The sequence below is a fragment of the Olea europaea genome, unplaced genomic scaffold (genome assembly GCF_002742605.1).
Source record: "Olea europaea var. sylvestris unplaced genomic scaffold, O_europaea_v1 scaffold2154, whole genome shotgun sequence".
Taxonomy (NCBI): domain Eukaryota; kingdom Viridiplantae; phylum Streptophyta; class Magnoliopsida; order Lamiales; family Oleaceae; genus Olea; species Olea europaea.
Genome location: NW_019239523.1, coordinates 38,178 through 58,824, shown reverse-complemented (window position 1 = coordinate 58,824; position 20,647 = coordinate 38,178). Strand labels below are relative to the sequence as shown.

General features: G+C 36.8%; 1 protein-coding gene across 3 annotated transcripts; it reads left to right on the top strand.

Annotated features, from left to right (window-relative positions):
• Positions 1-723: 723 nt before the first annotated feature.
• Positions 724-17,324, top strand: LOC111380495 (histone acetyltransferase HAC12-like). 3 transcript variants are annotated; one of them, XM_023004079.1, is made up of 16 exons: positions 724-1,666; positions 1,787-1,889; positions 2,192-2,399; positions 2,547-2,795; positions 3,361-4,961; positions 6,050-6,349; positions 6,440-6,712; positions 12,091-12,219; positions 12,820-13,020; positions 13,137-13,279; positions 13,544-13,847; positions 14,735-14,874; positions 16,146-16,221; positions 16,325-16,714; positions 16,787-17,013; positions 17,103-17,324. In XM_023004079.1, the coding sequence occupies exons 1-16, from the start codon at positions 1,506-1,508 to the stop codon at positions 17,140-17,142; spliced, it is 4,545 nt and encodes a 1,514-aa protein (XP_022859847.1). In that variant the 5' UTR covers positions 724-1,505; the 3' UTR covers positions 17,143-17,324. The 3 variants fall into 3 exon arrangements, with proteins under 3 accessions (XP_022859847.1, XP_022859845.1, XP_022859844.1); XM_023004077.1 differs by having other exon boundaries at positions 2,192-2,456; positions 2,547-2,786; XM_023004076.1 differs by having other exon boundaries at positions 2,192-2,456.
• The last annotated feature ends 3,323 nt before the right edge of the window (positions 17,325-20,647 follow it).

The window sequence follows — 20,647 nt, the reverse complement described above, 5'->3', positions numbered from 1 at the left end:
GATTGGAAGAAAATAGAACTTAAAAAAAAGAATTTGAATTGCGTTTGTTAGATTTTGGACAATTTGTGATGTGGGTTTTGATAAATTGAAGTGAAGTTTTGCAAAAACATTGAAATCTTGAATTTCTTTTCTTAATGAGATTTTGATCTTGATATTAACCACTTTATCGTATATGGTTCAGGAAGCCATAATTGATGAAAATAATTAAGGTTGCGTGCCAATAAATTAATTTTACATGTAATACGACAGTTTTCGGTCATTAATATTTTGGGGGGGGGGGGGGGGGGGANATGAAAAATAAAATTTTTCTTTGACATTTCTTTTATAAAAGACCCTCTCATAACTAAATGAGGAATGAAATATGTATTCCATTATTAAAAATATGCCCCATCCATTAAGTCCTATTTTACTTCAAGTTTCCATCGTAAATTTTGTTGACATCTCTTTATATTTTCCGAGTTTTTACATAATTTGATTTGTCAGTTAATTGTGTCAACAATAACCATAACAAAACAGAAAGATTACATTGTTAATAATCAAACATATTTTGGGTCCACATTGCTAGTTAGATTGGTGAAACATATATATCTATGAGTTTTACATTTAATTGTTGTTGAGATAAAATTGTTTTTGTTACCGCATACCATAAATATTTTATTCATCATATCTTCTCTTCTTTTATTTTCTCTCTCCTTCTGGAGTTGCGTCAGCTAAGGGGTGCCACAGAAGTTTTAGTCCTATCCCTTTTGTCATTCTGTCTTCATATCTAAAAGAGTATTAATTTATTAAAAAAATTAGTTTAACATACATAAATTATTCTTTTTATTTGGCTTGGGCCCCAGTGTGCGTGTCCTGCTTACTCGAAAGTTATGTGTCAGTGTTGTGTTCGTATTCATGCTTCATATTATTTAAAGTGAAGTAGAACTAGGACTACATTGAATGTCCATTTAGCCACAGTAGGTTGATCAAATTTGAGAAGTACTACTCCGATTGTATGTGACTAGAAATACTTGCCAAGTTAAATGGGCAATTGGCAAGTTCTATAGTACTTTTGTTAGACCATGTTGTATGGCACTATTGAATTAGTAACGGATGTGATGTCTTCAATACGAACTGAGAAGAAACAATAGTCTTAATTTTCAAATCTCTTACTGTATTATGTTTTCCTAATTGGAAGTCCAGAAATCCAGTAAATTATGAACTTTACACGGATCTATGAAGTGTTATATATGTCTGTGACAATCGTTCGTAATGTCTTTCATGCATCTTTGTCCGAGCTATGTTATATTAATATTATACATCCATATAGACGGCCCAAATTCTGACTAGAACATTTGAAAATAAAATTTTTTATAATTTGCAATTTCAGTTCTGACCTCATTGATTATGCAGCATGAGGCTGCCATCAGGATAACATTCACTGGTCAGAATCTCAAATTAACATTATTTTTTTTCTCATCACGTGCTTCAATTTTTTCCTCCCAACCTTTGCAGGATACAGTAAGATGGATTATGATCCAGTGTTCAATCGTGGAATAAGAAGTTCCATTGAACAGTTTTCAAGCCTACGACAAATGTGCAACATTGGCTCAAACCATAACAACCAATGGCAAAGTGATTGGGGCTGCTACTCTTCTCACATCAATGATTTTTCAAGTAATATGATGTAAGTTTCCAAAGTTGTGAGCTAAGTTATTGGTGACATTGCTTCAAGTTTAATTATCGTGCCTGTAGCAATCCATTCTGGTTTTAAAATATGTAATATTTGTCTCACATCCTTCTGCAGTGAGGAAAACCTCCAGCAGAAAATATATTCAGGATCAAGAAAACAGATATCAGATTCTGTAACTGACATGGAACGACAGCTATTTGGGGTTTCTGCTTTCGAGGTATCCTCTAGACAGTTGATCAGCAATTTACTTTTCTTCTAGTCATTATTTCGATTCAATATCTTTTTCTGTATGGATGTAATCTGGTTTCATTTTTTGTAGAATTTTCTAGCTTTTATCATAGTTAGTCATGTTGGATTATATCAGTGTGAGATGTGGATGATAAGTTGCATGCTTTTCAGATAAATAGAATTCTTTCTGCCAAACAATGTTTCTAGAGGAATAAATTGACTGGAATTCTTTTTTGGGTCTTTGATATACGTGCCATATACTTGAGCTCATACCTTTTCTAATTCTTTTAGGACTGCCCCGACCAGGACATGCAATCCTGTAACTTGGAAAACCTAATCCAGCATGAAATTGGGGATAATAATGTGCATCATGAAGCATCTTCCTTTCTTGTTTCCTCCCAGATACCTATTCTCAGAACAACACCAGGCTTGCATGTTTCACCTAGTTCTTACAACTCAAATCCACCTTACCCTGGGTTTGATTACTCAGCGCCATCAGGTAATGTCTGTGGTACGACCAGAACATATGGCATCAATGATTCTCATGGCTTTCAAAGTAGGTCTTTCAACTTCAACTAAATCATGTTAACTTTTAATTTTCAACACTGCAGCTTAACAATAGCGTTCCGTGGTAATTCTAATGCAGGATCTTGTAGTAATGACCAGGAACTAGTTGCTTCTGATGGCAAGAATATGTTCTTCCCCATGGACCTAATGCAAGTTGTCGGCGATGTTGATCCTTCTTCAGATCATATCTCCTCTATCGGAGGATATTCTAATGAGACACATTCCATTGAGGAATCTTTTGATGGTGGACCTGCTTTTTGCTGTAGTAGTTTAGAGGCATCCGAGTCAACATCACAGAACTATTATCTGCAGAAATATGGTAATCAGGGTATTACTCTGAAAGCTAATGCTTAGTTCTCTAAATTTCAAACTCGGGAACTATTCCAATAATTGTTTATCCTGACTGAATTATATGCTTTACAGCATGTGAAATAAATAGTGAATAATTTCCTTTTAATCAGTTCTTCTTAGAACTTTTTCTATTTCAAATGATTCTTGATTAATTGTCTTGCAAGAGTAATTTCATTTTTTAATCCATGCCTAAAATTCCTAGATTCTTTTGCATCATTGAATTAATTGATGTGTTAATCGTATATATAATTCGATTTTTGAAGTAAAAAATTTGACATTCAGTATTTTATGTGCTTGGTATGCTTAAGCAATTAAGAATATGGATCAACGTCTGATTCTTTCATTATTTTCTTGAAATTTTCTATTTGAGCATTTCATCATCGTCCTAGGTTGATCTAATTTACTCAACTTAAGATCGATTCTGGTGTTTTATTCTATATAATGTGTTATCCAATTGTAATGGTTAGCTAAGGTTCTCTGTCTATCCATGTTACATGATTTTGAACCAGGCCTTTTACCCCTCTAATGATTATTTTAAACAGGGGAATCAAATCTGATAAAAGAGGGAGGGCTTTCAGAGAATTATCTGATGAAAGATGGAGGGCTTACAGATAACTATCTGAGTGCATATCACATGGATGCTCCATTTTCATTTGGGAAGAATGTGGAGCTAGATAAATGCAGCACTTGGCTCCCACAACAGTTATCAGAAAGGATTCTGGGAGATTCTGGCACAGTTTCTAGCATGACTGCCTGGATATCAAAATCCAGCCATGACGAACCATTGCAATCTGAGCTTCAGGTACTGGGATCAAATAATTGTCACCAGCAGCCTGCATATTTCAACGAGTCATCAAATGCCCAGACACATGGCTGCACTACAAAAATAGAGTGCTCCACACAGTCGTGTATGGTTCAACAAGAAGAAGTTCAACTACAAGAAACTTGTTTTCATAATGATATTTTAGAAGGTCCAGCACTATCTTTTGGTCCAGTTGGAGCTGCCAAACCTAAACAATCAATTCTGTCTTTGGTAGATATTCTTCTCTTATATACTACCTACAAAAGCATTCCGGTGAATATGGGGACAACCCGAGAGAACTTTTTGGATTATTTGCATTTGACTGTGTGTAATGTCCAAAAATGTGAGTGTGAAATTTACCATATACTGGTATCCCATTTTGATGACTGTCATGATACGGGCTGTAGCATATGTGGACCTGTTCGAGAGTTGTATCCTACTGGTGAAACTCACTCAGGAGCTGGAAAATCAAAAAGGGATCTGCCTGAAGATCTCCATGCTAGAGATTCTAACTGGATGAGTTCTTGCAGTGTTGAAGATATTCAACCTCCTTTGAAACGTTCAAAGATTGAAAGCAGCATTCTGTCCAACAACAGGCCTCTTAGTGCAGTGACTTTTCCAGTGAATCAACCATGCAAAACTAAAGGACATCCACTCTTGGGGAAGAGGTTTGGAAGTCTCATGTATTTTGAGGAAGAGGAATTGGTAATGAAAAATGAACTGTTAAGCTCCACGGAAGACCCTATAAAAGGTGGGGTACCTGCGAAGGGTTCTGTAGATAACATTAGATTTGAACGTGTCAATGCTCTTGGTGCAGTTACTCTTCCTGTGGATCAACCATGTGGAAGTCTGGAGGACCCTCTAATAGCTGTAAATATTGCTGTAGATAAAAATAGACTTGAGAGTGCCAATGCCTGCTTCAGAAGAACTGTAGTATATTCGGAATTGAGGAAGCCATCTGAAGGTCCTATGTATGATCAGCAAGATTCAAGTCAGACGAACAAGGAACTGTTAATGTCCATAGAGTCACATCCGGTGATGGATGGTACATACACTAGCAAGGTCAAAACCGATGTAACTTTGACTTCTGAAGGCTTAAGTTCTGACAGTAAGTCTGTTCTTTCTGAGGAGTGCACTAATGTTAAGGAAGATATCAAAATCAAGGACAAGGCTAATTACGCCAAAATAGATATGCACTGTTCTTCAGCTGAATCTGCAGCTTATTGTATGTTGCGGATGGAGTCACAGGATTCAAAAAGATGCGGTGTTTCTTTAACTGATTTTTTCAACGCACAGCAAATAAAGGAACACTTGAGTAGTCTCAACCAGAACATTGGCCAGGTTTGTCAAATAATTTTTCTTACCCAGTTTAGCTTTTATATCTCCCTGATTTTATAATTAATGAGGAATAAAAAACATCTCTAATGGACTTATCTCTACTTAATATTCCCATATTTTGATTTCTCTGAACTCACTAGACATGAAATATGTTACATATACAATGTCTTTTTCCTTCAATTAATTGCCTAAGATTTAACTACACAAACTAATGGACTCAAAAGTTTTAGAGCACTCTAAGAAGTTATCTTTGTTTATCTCTGTTGGGGACCATGTATCTTGATTGTTTGTTCTCAGAAACTCGAACCAAACTAGGTTGTGATTTCCTAAACTTGAAATTCTTTCTTATGAATTAAGTCTTCTTCTTGGTTGCGCTATCATAAGATGTGTTGTAAATGATCACGTGCTTGCGGATTTGTTTGATGGTAGATGGTAGTTAATTGTGTCGTACATAGGCAAATGTAATGTAGAATTATGAGGAAAAGTAAATACACTGTATGGACTATAGTTAAGATCATATATGTACTTCAGAAGTTTTGGGTCTTACCATACCATTGATTTGTAAAGATGGCTTCCTAGTGTAGATATTTTTGCACTTTAAGTTTAGTCATGCAGTAATTTTTGGTGTTTTGGAGACAGTACAGGGTTGTGGTTCATAACTCGTTCTTTGTACTTCAATATATGCATATGCATATGGTGTTTAACCATGTTCATTGCAAGCAGTGTATGAAGATTTTAAGCACCAATCCTCTTGACACTATCCACTTTCTATGACTATAGCTTCTGCTTTCCTTCTACATGCTCTTCCTATCATATTATGTTTAATGCATCAGATAATTAATTAAGTGTATTGAACAAGACGAGAGAGAGATTAGTGAAAGAAATGATAAAATATTCCCGTTATTGGCAGTGAGATGTGCCCAAATTTAATCTCTTTTTCTTGAAATTTTGCTTGGATTCGGGCATCTGCTGTTGAGATAATATCTAGTATCCGTCTTTTGTGCACTGCAATCTTTTCTTGGAAATGTTAGTGGCCTTTTCTTTTCGAAACATGCCAAGTAGATGTTTACTGATGTTTTTCTTTTTGTTAGAGCATCATGAAGGGATCAACAGAAAATACAAGAGCCCAATCCCTAGGTCAGAATACCTGCCAGTTATGTGCCAGGGATAGGATTATGCTAACTTCACCACCCATGTATTGTTCGTATTGCGGAGCTTGTATCAAGTCCAATATGACTTATTATTGGACAGCGGATGAAATGGACGCACGATACTGTTTTTGCACGTTGTGTTTCCGGAAGTCTCGTGGTGGTAAAATCTCATTTAGAGGGCTGTCTTTTTCCAAAACGAAGCTGCAGAAGGACAAAAATACAGCAGGAATTGAAGAATCGGTCTGCTTGGTCCCCTTTGAGCCTTTGGTTGTAAATTTTATCTTATTTTAAAGTTTAATACCTTATCCCTTTACTCTTGTGTGCTTTCAGTGGGTACAATGTGACGAATGCGAATGCTGGCAACATCAGACATGTGCTCTGTATAATCCAAAAAGCGATTTGGAAGGGAAAAGAAAATATATTTGTCCTTTTTGCCGCTTAGCTGAGATAGGAGTTCAAGAACATGTGTCCATACCTACTGCTCTGGGGGCAAAAGATCTTCCCAGAACTAAGCTTAGTGATCATATAGAGCTGAGACTCTTCAAGAGCCTTGACAGAGAGAGAAAAGAGAGGGCAAAATTATCTGGAATATCTCCTACTGAGGTAAGTTGCAAAAACTGATATGCAATTCATAATTGACATTTTCTTATCTGTTTGACATATAAAAATTGCTCAACAATTCTTACAATTCATTTTTGATGTTTGTCTGTTTATTGTCAAGTTTCAATTGCATCATGAAGTATTAGACGAGATACTGAATCAAATTAATCGTTCCATTCATACATATGATTTCACTAAAAGTATCTTGATTTTCTTTTCATTCAGCCCAAGAATTAGAGAAGCTAAGGTTGGATAAAGTTACAATAAAAATGTCCTTGCTTCTCTTTTGTCGACCGCTGAAGAAGACGAGCCTTAGGAATGTAAGATGTAGGACTACTTTCTTCTGAATCTTTTTGTGAGAAAGAAGAATTTTGAAATTCTTTTCTTTCTAAATTCTCCACTTGGTTGTCAAAATCTGCAATGCTTCTTAAAGTTGTAAGGAATTAGCCTCGAGTTATTGTGCGCCTGAACTGATCCCAACTTCATGTATCCTTTGGGATTAGCAAGTGGTTGACTCAAAAGCTTTCTTTTCTCAATAGTCACTCATAAATGCTGGACTGGACTGATCAGGCTAATTGTCCCACAATCTTTTCAGTTTTGGAAATAGATTGTGCTTGGGAATTTATATTGGTCCTCCATCATATGAATTTTGTCATATAGAAGCTAGTGTAGACATTGTAATCTTTTGGAATGCCTCTTCCCATGGTTTGTCTTGTGAAACTTTTTGATTGCTCTGTCTCTGAATTGGTTGAGGAACTTAGAGTCATTGCACCATTTTGAATACCTCCTGGCAATGAAAACTTTGGATGGTCTCTCTACCCTGGATTTCATTTAGAGAATGAGTGTTGTATAAGGAGATTTGAAGTATATTATAGATGAAAAATGGGAGTTTCAATTGCATAGAGATTTTCTTGAACTCTCGTTTTCATTAAGATTCCATCTTTTCCAATCACCCTAATTTAGTTGGGTTTACACATTGTATGTAGACATTCATTCCTAATCCAAAAGATAAGGAGAAGTGGATCTCCTATTAGACTACCTCCAATCTAGAACCTATGTGGTGTACCATCGTGGGACGCTTGTTTAACCAACGTATCCATCCCCTTCCTTTATCTACTTATGTGCGAAGGGTTCTTTAGTCTCGAACTTGCAAAGTAGTCTTGCAAAAAAGTTCTCCTAAGTATATGCTTATTTTAAGTTCTTTAATCTCACTTATGTTTAAACATTTTGGATTTAGCATTCTGTTGCATATTACATTATTTTTTGCTTTGTAATTTCGATTCAGTTCTTTGTACTCCATAATAAACGGGAAAGCGAAAGGCGAAGGTGCCACTGTAACTGAAGGGCTAGGAAAAGCAATGGGAAGAAATTGATAGTGATTAGGAAGAGTAAGGTGACTAAATGTAATGATTATCTAGAAGATCCAATTAGTAATGATAATATGGAAGGATTTTTCAAGTTATTTTTAGTTTTATTTATAATTTGTTGTGCGATCTCTTAGAATTTATTGTTTACTTCGTCGAATTATTTTATTTTTGCTTCCAAGTTAAGGTTGTTTATAACTTATTATAGGTTGCTTCTTCCCTTTTTCCCCATACATCTCAAAATGCCTTGAGGGTTTACATCGCCTCACAAGTAGAGAACACCTTAGCGCCCAATTTTATCCTTGTGAAATATCAACCACGATACCTGCAATTTTTCTTTCCTTTTTTACTTTTTATTTAATTAAGGTTTGATACCAAATGATGCAACACAGTACATAAAAACATATGATAGAGGAGAAGAAAAGGGAGACTAGAGGAGAGAGGGAGAAGAGAAGTAGAAGAGCAAGAGGGCAGTGAGAAAATTTTAGATAGAATACCCTATATCAATCAATTCAATGCAATATTCTATAGTATGTGGGGTGAAAAAGAACAATGTCTTTTTACTACTTGGGAAAAAAAAAAAAAATCTTTAGTGAGAAATGGAAAATCACCTAACTAATAGAATGGAAAATTTCCGATGTTGTACTTCATAGGGGAAAAAAAATCAAATTTAAGGAATTCACTCTAATTAATCCTAATTTTTTTATTATAAAATAAGTGACTAATATTGATAATTCTTCAATATATTATCTATAATCGGAGATAGATGAGTTGGATAGGTGGGAGGAGAGTCGAAGGTTGGCTGGGGAGGAGAAGGAGAAATGTAGAGCATTAAGGGAAGAATTGAAGAGGTTGGTGGAGATGGAGGAGATTGCTTGGAGTTAGAAATTTAGGGTCAATTGGTTGAAAGAAGGAGATAAATGTACTGAGTTTTTTCACAGGATCGCCGATTCTAATAGGCGCAAAAATTCTATCACAATGTTGGAAGTGGATGGAATAACTTATGAAAAACCACTCGAAATTGGAAACCAACTGGTGAATTTCTATCAGAATCTATATCGGGCGCAGTTTGAGTGGAGGCCAGAGTTGGAAGGATTGAATTTTTCTACTATCACGGAGGATGATGTCGGTTGGTTAGAGCGACCTTTTGAGGAGGATGAAATCAAGAAGGTAGTGTTTAGCATGAATGAGGATAAGGCCCCTGGACCGGACGATTTTGCTTTCTCATTTTACAAGGCTTGTTGGGAGGTGATGCGATCGGAAATTTTGGATGTGTTTACATATTTTTTTGAACGTAGCAGGTTCCTGAAAAGTTCTAATGCTACATTTGTTGTGCTGATCCCTAAGAAATCGGGAGCGACCAACATTAAGGGCTTTCTCTGTGGGGTGTATAAGATTATTGCGAAAGTCCTGACGAACAGATTAAAGGAGGTGCTCGGGAAAGTAGTGTCCAAGTTTCAGAATGCTTTCGTAAAAGGTCGCCAGATTTTGGACTCTGTGCTTATAGCGAATGAATGCATTGATTCAAGATTGCGTTTGGGGATTCTCGAGATGCTATGTAAGCTCGATATTCAGAAGACATATAATCATGTGAACTGGGGGTTCCTTTTGTATATGCTCAGGCGGTGCGGCTTTCGGGATAAGTGGTGTAAATGGATTCGGTTCTGTATTTTTACTGTTTCGTTCTCAGTTATGGTCAACGGAATGTCGAAGGGTTATTTTCAGAGTAGTAGAGGATTGTGGCAACGAGATCCACTATCCCCATTGCTATTTGTTATTGTGATGGAGGCTTTCAGTAGGATGTTTGAAAGAGCCGTGGGAGAGGGTTTGGTAAGGGGCTTTATGGTTGGCCAATTGCAGGTGTATCATTTGCTATTTGCAGATGATACGTTGATCTTATGTGATGCGGATGATGAACAATTCAGGAACCTGCGTCGTTTGCTCTTATGTTTTGAAGCGGTGTCTGGATTAAAAATCAATTTGGGGAAATTTGAGGTTATTCCAGTAGGGGAGTTCACTAACGTGGAGGAGTTGGCTGACATATTGAGATGTAGGATTGCACAATTGCCCATGTCATATTTAGGGCTCCCACTAGGAGCACGGTTTAAAAGTACACATATTTGAAATGGTATTATGGAAAGAATGGAGAGGAGGTGAGGGTGAAAGCGTATGTATCTTTCTAATTGAGGCCGACTTACTCTTATTAAATTCACTCTCTCAAATTTCCCCACTTACTTTTTGTCATTGTTTCCTATTCCGGTTGCAGTGGCAAATAGATTACAGAGACTTCAAAGACGATTCTTGTGGGCAGGGTTAGGGGAGGAGAGGAAAATGCATTTGGTTAATTGGGGTACTATTTGTTTGCCTATGAGGATGGGGGGCTTGGAGTGAGGAGCCTTGTTTTGTTTAATAAGGCTTTATTGGGCAAGTGGTTGTGGCGATTTGGAGTGGAGAGAGAGAGCTTTTGGAGAGAAATCATTGGGGCAAAGTATGGTGTGATGGAGGGGGTTGGTGTACGGTTGAGGGTTGTGACTCCTATGAGGTGAGCTTGTGGAGGTATATCGGACGGGGATGGAGTGATTTTAGGGACAAATTGAATTTTGTGGTGGGAAATGACACTGATATTAGATTTTGGGATGATAGTTGGTGTGGTGATCAACCGTTAAAGGAGGGATTTCCTTCATTGTACCTCATTGCGTTAGAGCCTGCTGCTATGGTGGGTGATGTGTTAGACATTCATAATGGGGGCTATAGTTGGAATATTACTTTTGGGAGGGATTTACAAGATTGGGAATTGGAAGATTATTCGTTGTTTTTTACCGCTCTGCATGAGGTACAAATTCGGGTAGAAGAGGGTGATTAAAGCAGGTGGAGGTTGGCTCGAGATGGTATTTTTTCAGTCTGCTCATACTTTCAATCCCTTTTGGGATTTGTTAAGAGTTCATTACCTTGGAAAATGGTGTGGCAAAGTAAATTGCCTCCACTGGTAGTATTTCTATTATGGACAGTTATGAGGGGGCAGGTGTCAACAGTGGATAATCTTCGACGAAAAGGATTTTATGTAACCGAGTAGTACTATATGTGCAAGAAGGATGGAGAGACAATTGATCATTTATTCATTCATTGTGATGGTGTACGTTGGCTTTGGAACAGTATTTTGGCTTCTCAAACAATGGATTGGGTGCTACCTAGGCGTATAGAAGACGTGATGCGGGTATGGAGGAGAATATTTCGTGATAAGGATAGCAAACTTCTTTGAAATCTTATCCCAGGATGCATTGTATGGTGCATATGGAGAGAACGGAACGATTGATGTTTCGAAGACCAAACAAAGATAACAGAGCAGATAGGAGAATTATTTTACTTGACTTTGTATACTTGGTTTAATGCAGTGGCTAAAAATCCTGTCGTAGGGTTGCTTAATTCCATGTTGTTCCTTTCATGCTTAAAGTAATTGTATACCTCCCGTGTACTCTCTTTTAAGGAATAAAATTTTCTCATTACCTATAAAAAAAAAAAAAATAACAAGCCTTGACTTCTTGTAGCCTAAATAGTTTTGCAAGTGCGTTTAAAATCATTTGCAACATTAGTTACACATACCAGGTACTAACTGTGTTTCGTTGTTAGGTATGATTATATTTAACAAACCATCAATTACTTATTCACATTGTTGGAATGAAAACTTGTTTATCTCTATTTATATTTTTCTGCTTATGAAAGCAACAGAAAAGAGCGTCCCTAAAAAAATATACTTATTTGAAAATGTTGTAGATATCTAAAATTGGTTCATCAAAGCTGCTAGCATATGTTTAAGTTTCCATCTGTACATTTCACAATAGTATCCGTGTATTTATGTTACAACTTATTACACTTCTGTCATTCTATTAATATTTTCTTACTTGATGGTTCTATACAGATCTTTAGCTGGATCATAAAGCTGCTCTTCTCTGCTAAAGTTCCCCCATGTGTATTTCCCAGATATATTTGTTTATCTAAAACGTTTTTTGCTTCTCGCAGGTACCTGGAGCAGCAGATCTTGTGGTTAGAGTGGTTTTAGCTGTTAGCAATCGATTAAAAGTAAAGCAGCAATTTCTAGATATTTTCCATGGTCAACGCTATCCAGCGGAGTTTCCATATAAGTCTGAGGTAAGATATAGTGGGGCTCTAGATTCCAAAACGAAATTAGCACTCCTTCCAAAAATTTTGGTTGATTAGTTAATTAACATTTTTCTTTTTCTTCGACATCTGTCTGTTTGTGATCATACTAGTAAGGGAATGATGACTTCAGTATTTAGGATATATATCTTGTGTAGACTTAAAGAGGTTGTTGTTCATAGGAGTGGTACTGTGACTTCTGGATGGCATCAGTTGTCTATTGAATTGATACGGTTTCCTCCCCCACTTCTTTCCCCTTTACTTTGGACTTCATGCTTGATATTGCTTGAATAACCTTTGCCTATGTGAATGAATGGAGCTATAATATGATATAATGTGTTGGGGAAATTTTCCATTTTTACACACCTTTTCATTTTCCAATTTTTGGTTAATTATTTGAATTATTTGAACCAATTCCTACATAATGAACGTTTCGTATGGCATATAGAATAAAAGTGGGAGGAAATTACTCATGCAATACAGATTTTCACTATTTTTTGAAACTATTTTTCTTTTTTATCTAATTGTTTTCCTTTCTTTATATTCCGTTTATGTTTTATTTGTTAAATTGGATCAATCCTTTTATTGTAGGTGGTCCTATTGTTTCAAAAAATTGAAGGTGTAGATGTTTGTCTCTTTGTTATGTATGTCCAGAAGTTTGGATCAGATTGCAGACCACCCAATCAGCGTTGCGTCTACATTTCGTATCTTGATTCGGTTAAGTATTTTAGACCTGAAATTAGAACTGCTACTGGTGAGGCTCTACGTACCTTTGTATATCATGAGATATTGGTAATTGCTCTGTCTCCTACTACATTATTTTTTCCTCTCTTTGTTTGGCAACTAGAGTTGCTAATGGAACATTTGACTTGACTGAGCTATTATCTTTTCATTTGCTGTGACTGCAGATTGCATACCTTGATTACTACAAGAAATGTGGTTTTACAACTTGCTATATATGGGCATGCCCACCTATAAAAGGGGAAGATTACATTTTATATTGCCATCCAGATACTCAGAAAACACCAAAGTCAGATAAGCTGCGTCACTGGTATATATCTTTCTTTATTCCCCCTTTCCTCTCTTTCTTGTGTGGAGTGTTAAAATATAACATGACACGGAGGGAGTATTCATCATGCTATACTTTGTCAATATTTTTGGTTAGGTGGCTTTCCAATATATATATGTGTTCCTAAGTGCTCTGATGTCAGCATGAATAAGTTCATTATAAAAGTTGGACTACTAATTCAAATAATTGCCTGTTTGTCTTTAAAATTTTGCTGTCATGTTTGTCAGAGAATTTTTCTGTGTGCAGGTATAAGTCAATGATTAGAAAAGCAGTAGAAAAGAAAGTAGTGGTTGATCACACCAATTTTTATGACCACTTTTTTGTGCCGAATGTGGAATGCAATGTCATGATAACGGCGGCTCGCTTACCTTACTTTGATGGAGCCTATTGGTCAACTGCTGCTGAGGATGTGATGCAAAATATTGGAAAAGGAAGTGGAGGGGGATCTGAGAAGATGGTGCAAAAGCTAATCACACGGAGAACTTTAAAATCAATGGGACATGGTGATCTTTCAGCCGATGTAACAAAAGATTTGATGGTGATGGAAAAGGTAGGGATTTCGTAGAGAATTCTTGATCTCACAGTTCATGTGTAAACTTGGACTTTACATACTTTATAATTGTTATTTACATTATTGGAGTTGGTGTATTATTTTTTAAGAGTAAGTAAAGTATGTAAATTTTATGCTTGAAAGTGCTGAGGTCTCATTATTTAAAGCCAGTGCCTGGAAACACATGGATGTCAGATTAGACCAGGACGAAGCTTGGTTAACATTAGAGTTGAATGATATGGTCTCCCCTTGCTGAACTCCTTGTCAATTAATTGAAAGGAAAAATTCATCACTAAACAGGAAGAAAGTTGAGTTGTTTAGGTTTCAATGAAGGAATTTCTGTGAATTATTTCCACAGAAAATTGAATGGAAAATTCAGGATCTAACCCACCTTGCCCGGTCAACACGCGAAGAGTAGTGTGTTAGTTTTATATGTAGCTTAAAAACAAATTCAACAAAAGAAACATTATTTTAAGGTAAATTTCATATCTGATCGTGGATATTTGTCATATTATTTTCTTGTTCTTTTCCATCGCGTATTCTTTGGTTATAGGTAACCTTGTTGATCTTGGGCTTAGTTTTTGCATCATTTCTTCAACAACATTGTTATCCATTGAAGACATTCAAATCTACTTAAAAACATTGATTAATGTACAGATATGTATAAGCTAAATATGTAAATGGATACTGTTGTAGTTGATACTCGGAATTTGTTTTCAGCTTGAGAAATTCTACTGGTCATTTTTCTTCCCTTTATTTTTGGGTTAAGTTGAAAATTTTGATGTTCTAAGGGGCCTCCATTAGAAAGGTTAAAAACTGATTACTTTTGTCTTCTGTTGTATCATCTACTGATGCAAGGTGTTTTCCTGTTTTACCCTGGTTGATAGGTGGGGCAGACCATCCTACCTACAAAGGAAGACTTTATCGTTCTCCACTTGCAGTTCACTTGTACAAACTGCCACGAAGCGATACTATCTGGAAGTTGTTGGGCTTGTAAACAATGCAAAAAATTTCATTTATGTGTAAGGTGATTATATCTTCAACGTCGTGCTTTGCCTTTCTATTTTCAATTATTGACATTCTAGCTAGAAACATTGTTCTTTATTTTGGTTCCCCTGTCAATTTGTGTTTTTGTTCTTTTGGGTCTTATAGTAACCAAGCTCTACATAAGATAAAAATAAATGCTGCTAGTGCAATGGCTAATAATATTTTTGAATTGCTTCATATTCTTAGTCACAATAGGGAAGTATTAATGCTTAAAGAGATTAAATGCTTCATTACATTCACATAAATTGTTTCAGCACCATGACTGACATTTATTGATTCACGTAACAACTATTTGTTTACCAATATACTTTCCTCGGGAATTGGGAAATATTAGCCTTCCTCTTGAATCATGTCATATTATTACGAAGATCTTAAAAATAAAACCATTCATGCTAAAGCAGTAAATACTTAAATTAGCTTTTTCTACAATCATGTGTCTATAAATATGTCCTACTGACCAGTTGGAAGCTCTTTCCTTTCTTAATCCTTTAGCTGAAAATCTTGTAGCTTTCAGTTTGTGTATCTTTTCAAGGTGTACACTATCTTCATTTGGTGGATTGAGAATCTATACATAATGAATGCTTTGGAAAGTTAAATCAAACTTCACATTGTGAGACTTTTTATGGGGAAGAAGTAATAACGATCAAGGCCAGTGAAACCAGTAGGCCCATACCAAGATACCCCAACATGCACTATAGATTTATTGGGAAATTAAAAATAAAATCATTCCGAACCAGGGGAAGAATTGTAGGGTCTGTGGCACATGAATAGAAAGGTTGAAATGTTATGTATTTCTACAGTTTGTAGATTTATTACTTGTCACATAAGTTGGAATCTACCTTGTATTTATTCCTCTGCAAATGATAGGTAAGAATCATTATAAGATAAAATTCTGTAATCAATATTACAATTTTGATAGCACTAAATGCGCTTTTTCATTTATTTGGGGATGGTTTTTCGGAGAAATTGCAATTTATAACGCCAAACCTATTGTTGTCAGTCTTCTGTGTGGTGGGAAAACAGGACATTACCTCTGGAAACAAAGTATCATTTAGTTCAGAGGTGTCTCATGTTCAGTCAAGATAATAACAAAAATTGTTATCAAATTAGGATTTGTGCTCTCCCAATGCATATTCTCTGTGTAACACAACCTTTGCGTCTCGAAGGATTTGTGTAATGACCTTTCATTGATTTGATGAAGAAATTTCTGAAAGTAGATTCTATATTCTTACTCTTTTGTTTCTATCTCAGATGCCTTGAAGTAAAAAGTCCTACTGAGTTGAAAACACACACTTCCATCAGTGGAGAAAAACATCTACTGTCCCAGGTAAATTCCAAATCTTCAAAGTGTATTGCAGACAAATTTCATTGTTTTGAAAACAATTCACCACTTCAAATTCATTCTTCTTGGGGTGCTATTCCTTCTCCAGATTTTGGTGAATGACGTACTTGTGGACACGGAGGATAAAGATGTCATTTTAGATAATGATATCTTTACCGACAGACGCTCTTTCTTGAGCTTTTGTGAGGAAAATAATTATCAATTTGATACACTTCGCCGTGCAAAACATTCATCTATGATGATCCTGTATCATCTCCACAAGATGACCACATTAACCAAGCAGAGAACCTGCAGCCTTTGTCACAATGACGTCGTGTTGGAATGGCGCTGTGAGATTTGTCCAGGACTCGATGTTTGCTCTATGTGCTATTCAAAAGAAGGTGAAGGCTGTCATGTCCACCCGCTAATTCCGCATGTGCTGGAAGCTTACAGCGAAACAAAGAATAAACGAGAACTCGAGAATCGCAAAGCATTTAAGGTATGGTAGATATCTATCATATACTTGGTTAATAAGATTACAAAAATGAATATGATAAAACTTTTGATGCAGAAAAAAGAAATGTTGGATCTTCTAGAGCACGCTAATCAGTGTCAAGCAACAAGAGACAACCCTTGTTCACGTCGTAATTGCGTTCATATCAAATGGCTTTTTCGCCACTCGTGCGAGTGTGAAATTCGATTAGCCGGCAATTGTAAAAAGTGTAAGAGAATCTGGTATCTGCTGCTTTTGCACTCAGAGGAATGCAAAGACTCCAATTGCCATATGCCTCGCTGCCTGTATGTTGTTATTTTCATCCACGTCTTTCTTGCTTCCTCGCTGCGCTGATTTCGATTTCTATCTTACAATAAATATTAATATTATGCAGGGATATCAAAAAGAGGAAGCAAGTCGTCAACCGGGGGTAGCCTCTACATAACTGGACTGCTCAAATATAAGTACAGTATCAGAACAAACATTTGTATGCTAAACTAATATTACACAAAACATTCGAGATAGTAAACAGTGTATGGTTACAGAAGTTGTACAGAAATAGTTTATATAAATTTAGTATTCCTTTCTTCGACTATTCTCTGTTGTCCAGTGCAGTTTGTTGCTTGATGACTTAATTCTTGTCTATGTACTTGCAATTTCAGGGACTTGATTTTGCTTTACATTAGTCCAAACAATTTGGTTTCTTTTTTAAAAGAACCTGACTAGCACGAATGCAATAACCTAGCTTCGATGAAAATTAGTGAATTGAAGTTTGCTTCAGTAAACAAACACAAGGCGTCGTGTACATAAAATGAAATAAAAGAATAAAATAGGAAAATAATTGTGACTTTGCAATATTTGCAATATATATATATATATTGAAACTAGTTTCTTGCCTGTGTAATGCATGGATTGTATCATATTGATTGTAATGTTAGCGTCATTAATATTGATATGAGTTAAGTGTATAAGTAGCAAATGAATTAGAACTAATTTTTCGTTCTGCATGGAAATGTGAATTTTGAAGTTCACAAGATCGGAATGTTAGATCAAAGGCGAAACAGAATGAAACAAATATGTAAATAATATAATAGGCCTGGCTAGACAATATGGCGTAAAAGTATAAAGTTATCCTTTTAAATGAATGCAAAACAAACCTAAGATTCGTGATTACATCAATTGTGGTCAAAGAGATATGGGGAAAGCTAGTCCCAAATGCTCTGCTACGGTATAGTTCCACACTTTCTCATGTTTGACTTTTTTGGCATTAACGACATTTTCCATAGATCGAAAAAATGAAGCAGTTATAGCTTATAATCCAATACAACAGTAGGCAAGGGCAAGCAAATGCGAGAAGGCCATTAAACTTGCCAGGCTTAGTCTCAGAGTGGAAAAGAAGCTAATATTTAGGCTGTTCATGCTTAAAGATACTAGAAACTCCTATGCTCTCGAGATTGTGATTACTTAGAGAAACCATGTTGATAAAACTTAATGGTTCAAGGAGTAGTTTTAATGTATTGAACATACCAACGACTTTATATATATTATGCAAGAGAATTTTATAGAGAAAGTAAAGGGTTCCGTTGTTCTGATGGAAAAATGTGCCTGATTTATCAACTGAACTGCACAGGTGTATTCTGCATTGAATTGGATCAATACTTGAATCGTCTTCATCTATTTCTTTATACCTTATTTATTTGTTAGAGATTAATTTGAGATCAAAATGAAGTGGTCTATCTTCTCATTTTACTTTCAATGACTCTTCTTGTCTGAAGATTTAGTTTTTGTATCTGATATTGTTTTGATTGATTCGCCCATTAACCAACCAATGAGATGGGCAATGAGGTTGAGGATGGCTTTATATTTAGCACAAGCATTGGACTATTGCAATAGTTAAGGCCGAGCACTATATCATGATCTCAATAGTTACAGTGTTTTTTTGATTAAGTACTTCGATTTGCCTACTATTTCCCAAGTATTGTCCTCTATAGATTTGTAATTACTTTTCTATTGTCCACTATTGACCCCAATAAATGTTGCCGACAGATACCGGACCCACCCACATACACGTGAGCGGAAGTCCAACAAGCAAAGACACGTGGACAGTCTAAAAAGGACAGATCAAGGGCATGGGAGTAGCTCAACCATGAGAGACGAGAACGTTCGAAATCTGAAGGAATGATCGTAGACCGATTGTACAATAATTACCAATCGATGTTTGCTAACGTGTATCTAAAAATATATGAACTCGTTTATGTTGCAAGATAATAAGAAAGAGAGAGAATTGAGTAAATTATGGTTTCTTGTATTGATTCTTACATTAGCCCTTGTATGAGGTACATGAGGGAGTATTTATAGTTTCACTAGTTAGATCGTGACCTTTGGTTCGGGGTACACGTGGCCTCATCTGGTTGAGTTACATGTCAAATTGTAGGCATCAGCCGCACCTAGCTTGTTATACATTTATTGATTAACAGAGCCGCCTCTACTAGTGAAAAGACTTAACATTTACACTCATGACAAACGTCCTATCAATCATTCAAGTAAGATCTTTGTGCGGAAGATCTCTTGGGAGAGGTGTCTATGGAAGATGTTGCTTTGTGCTTCGGATGCTGTCATCTCGGCTACAGAGCTTCGACAAATAGGGCCTCGGCATATGGGCTTCGGAAGCTCCTCATGAGGCCATGATAAATGGGCCTCGGTGTATCTGGGCCTAGGTATCTGTGGACCTCGGCTATGCAAATCACCTCGGACTGAGTGCTGTTGGAGTTAAGAGATTTGCTGTTGTTTGAGGAGTGATGAGAATGATGAAGCTGAGGTGGTCGGGGAAAATCGAACCTGCAAGGCTTGCTGGTTGCGTGATGAAGAGGGAGCCGAGGTGGTTGAGAAATCGAGCCTACGAGGCTTGATGGCTGAATTATGATGAAGAAGTCGAGGTTGTTGAGAAATCGAACCTACACTAAGTGATGAAAAGGGAGCAAGGTGGTTGAGAAAATCGAACCTGCGAGGCTTGATGGCTAAATTATGATGAAGAAGCCGAAGTGGTTGAGAAACCGAACCTACGAAGCTTGCTGGCTGAGTGATGAAGAGGGAGCCGAGTTGGTTGAGAAACCGAACTTACGAGGCCTGATGGCTGTGAGGCTTGATGGCTGAATTCTGAGGCACATTGACAATAATTGTTCCTCGACAGCTATGCCAATGATTTGATGTTTTGCGCATATTTTCGAGGAAAAGTGGCTGAATCGTTACAACTTCCAAGGCGCCTGCTGTCGTCGAATTAAAATCGTAATCATGAGAACAGTTGGAGCTTCTAGAAGTAGACGCATTGAAGGAGGTGCGTGGGGGACACGTTTAAATCTGAGGCGTAGGTTTGAAAAATCGTTTGAATTTTACGCCTCGAATTTGATTAAGAATGAAGGGTTCAGATTGGATGGGTTTTGATCAGACGATTGGGGTTCGTCCTGACCCTTTATAAAAGGCGAGAGACTCTCATTGTCTTGGATTTTCTATCCTTTGCAATCCAAATTTTCTTCCAAAGCTAAAGTTTTCCAGCGTTGAAGCCCTTTCTCCCCTGATTTTTTGGCAGCATTTCGTCGGTGTAGTAACCCCGTAGGTATTTTACAGAAAATTCATTGTATTGTGTTCTTAGTCATTTTCTGAAATGGAGTCCACCTCGGGTAGGGAGTTGGTCACTGTCGCATCATTCGGTCAAGGGGCTAGATACAGGGGGGACTCCGAGGTTGAGCAATATGCGATGACTGAGGAGGTAGTAGATTACAGTGCGAAGTGGGGGGCATCTAGGATCCCTTTGAACATGACAGGGAAGAGGTTGGGGAAGATTAGGGAGAGGTACTGTGTACCTCATTATGTAGAGATGTTAGTACCCAAGGCCTATGAGCGGACCTGCTATCCAAGGCGTGGGTGCGTGGCGTTGAGTGA

Excerpts from the sequence above, each read along its gene's own strand:
- LOC111380495 (XM_023004076.1), top strand. The coding sequence starts at position 1,506 with ATGGATTATGATCCAGTGTTCAATCGTGGAATAAGAAGTTCCATTGAA. Across the intron at positions 1,667-1,786 it reads GATTTTTCAAGTAATATGAT|TGAGGAAAACCTCCAGCAGA; the intron begins GTAAGTTTCCAA and ends ATCCTTCTGCAG. Across the intron at positions 2,796-3,360 it reads GCAGAAATATGGTAATCAGG|GGGAATCAAATCTGATAAAA; the intron begins GTATTACTCTGA and ends TATTTTAAACAG.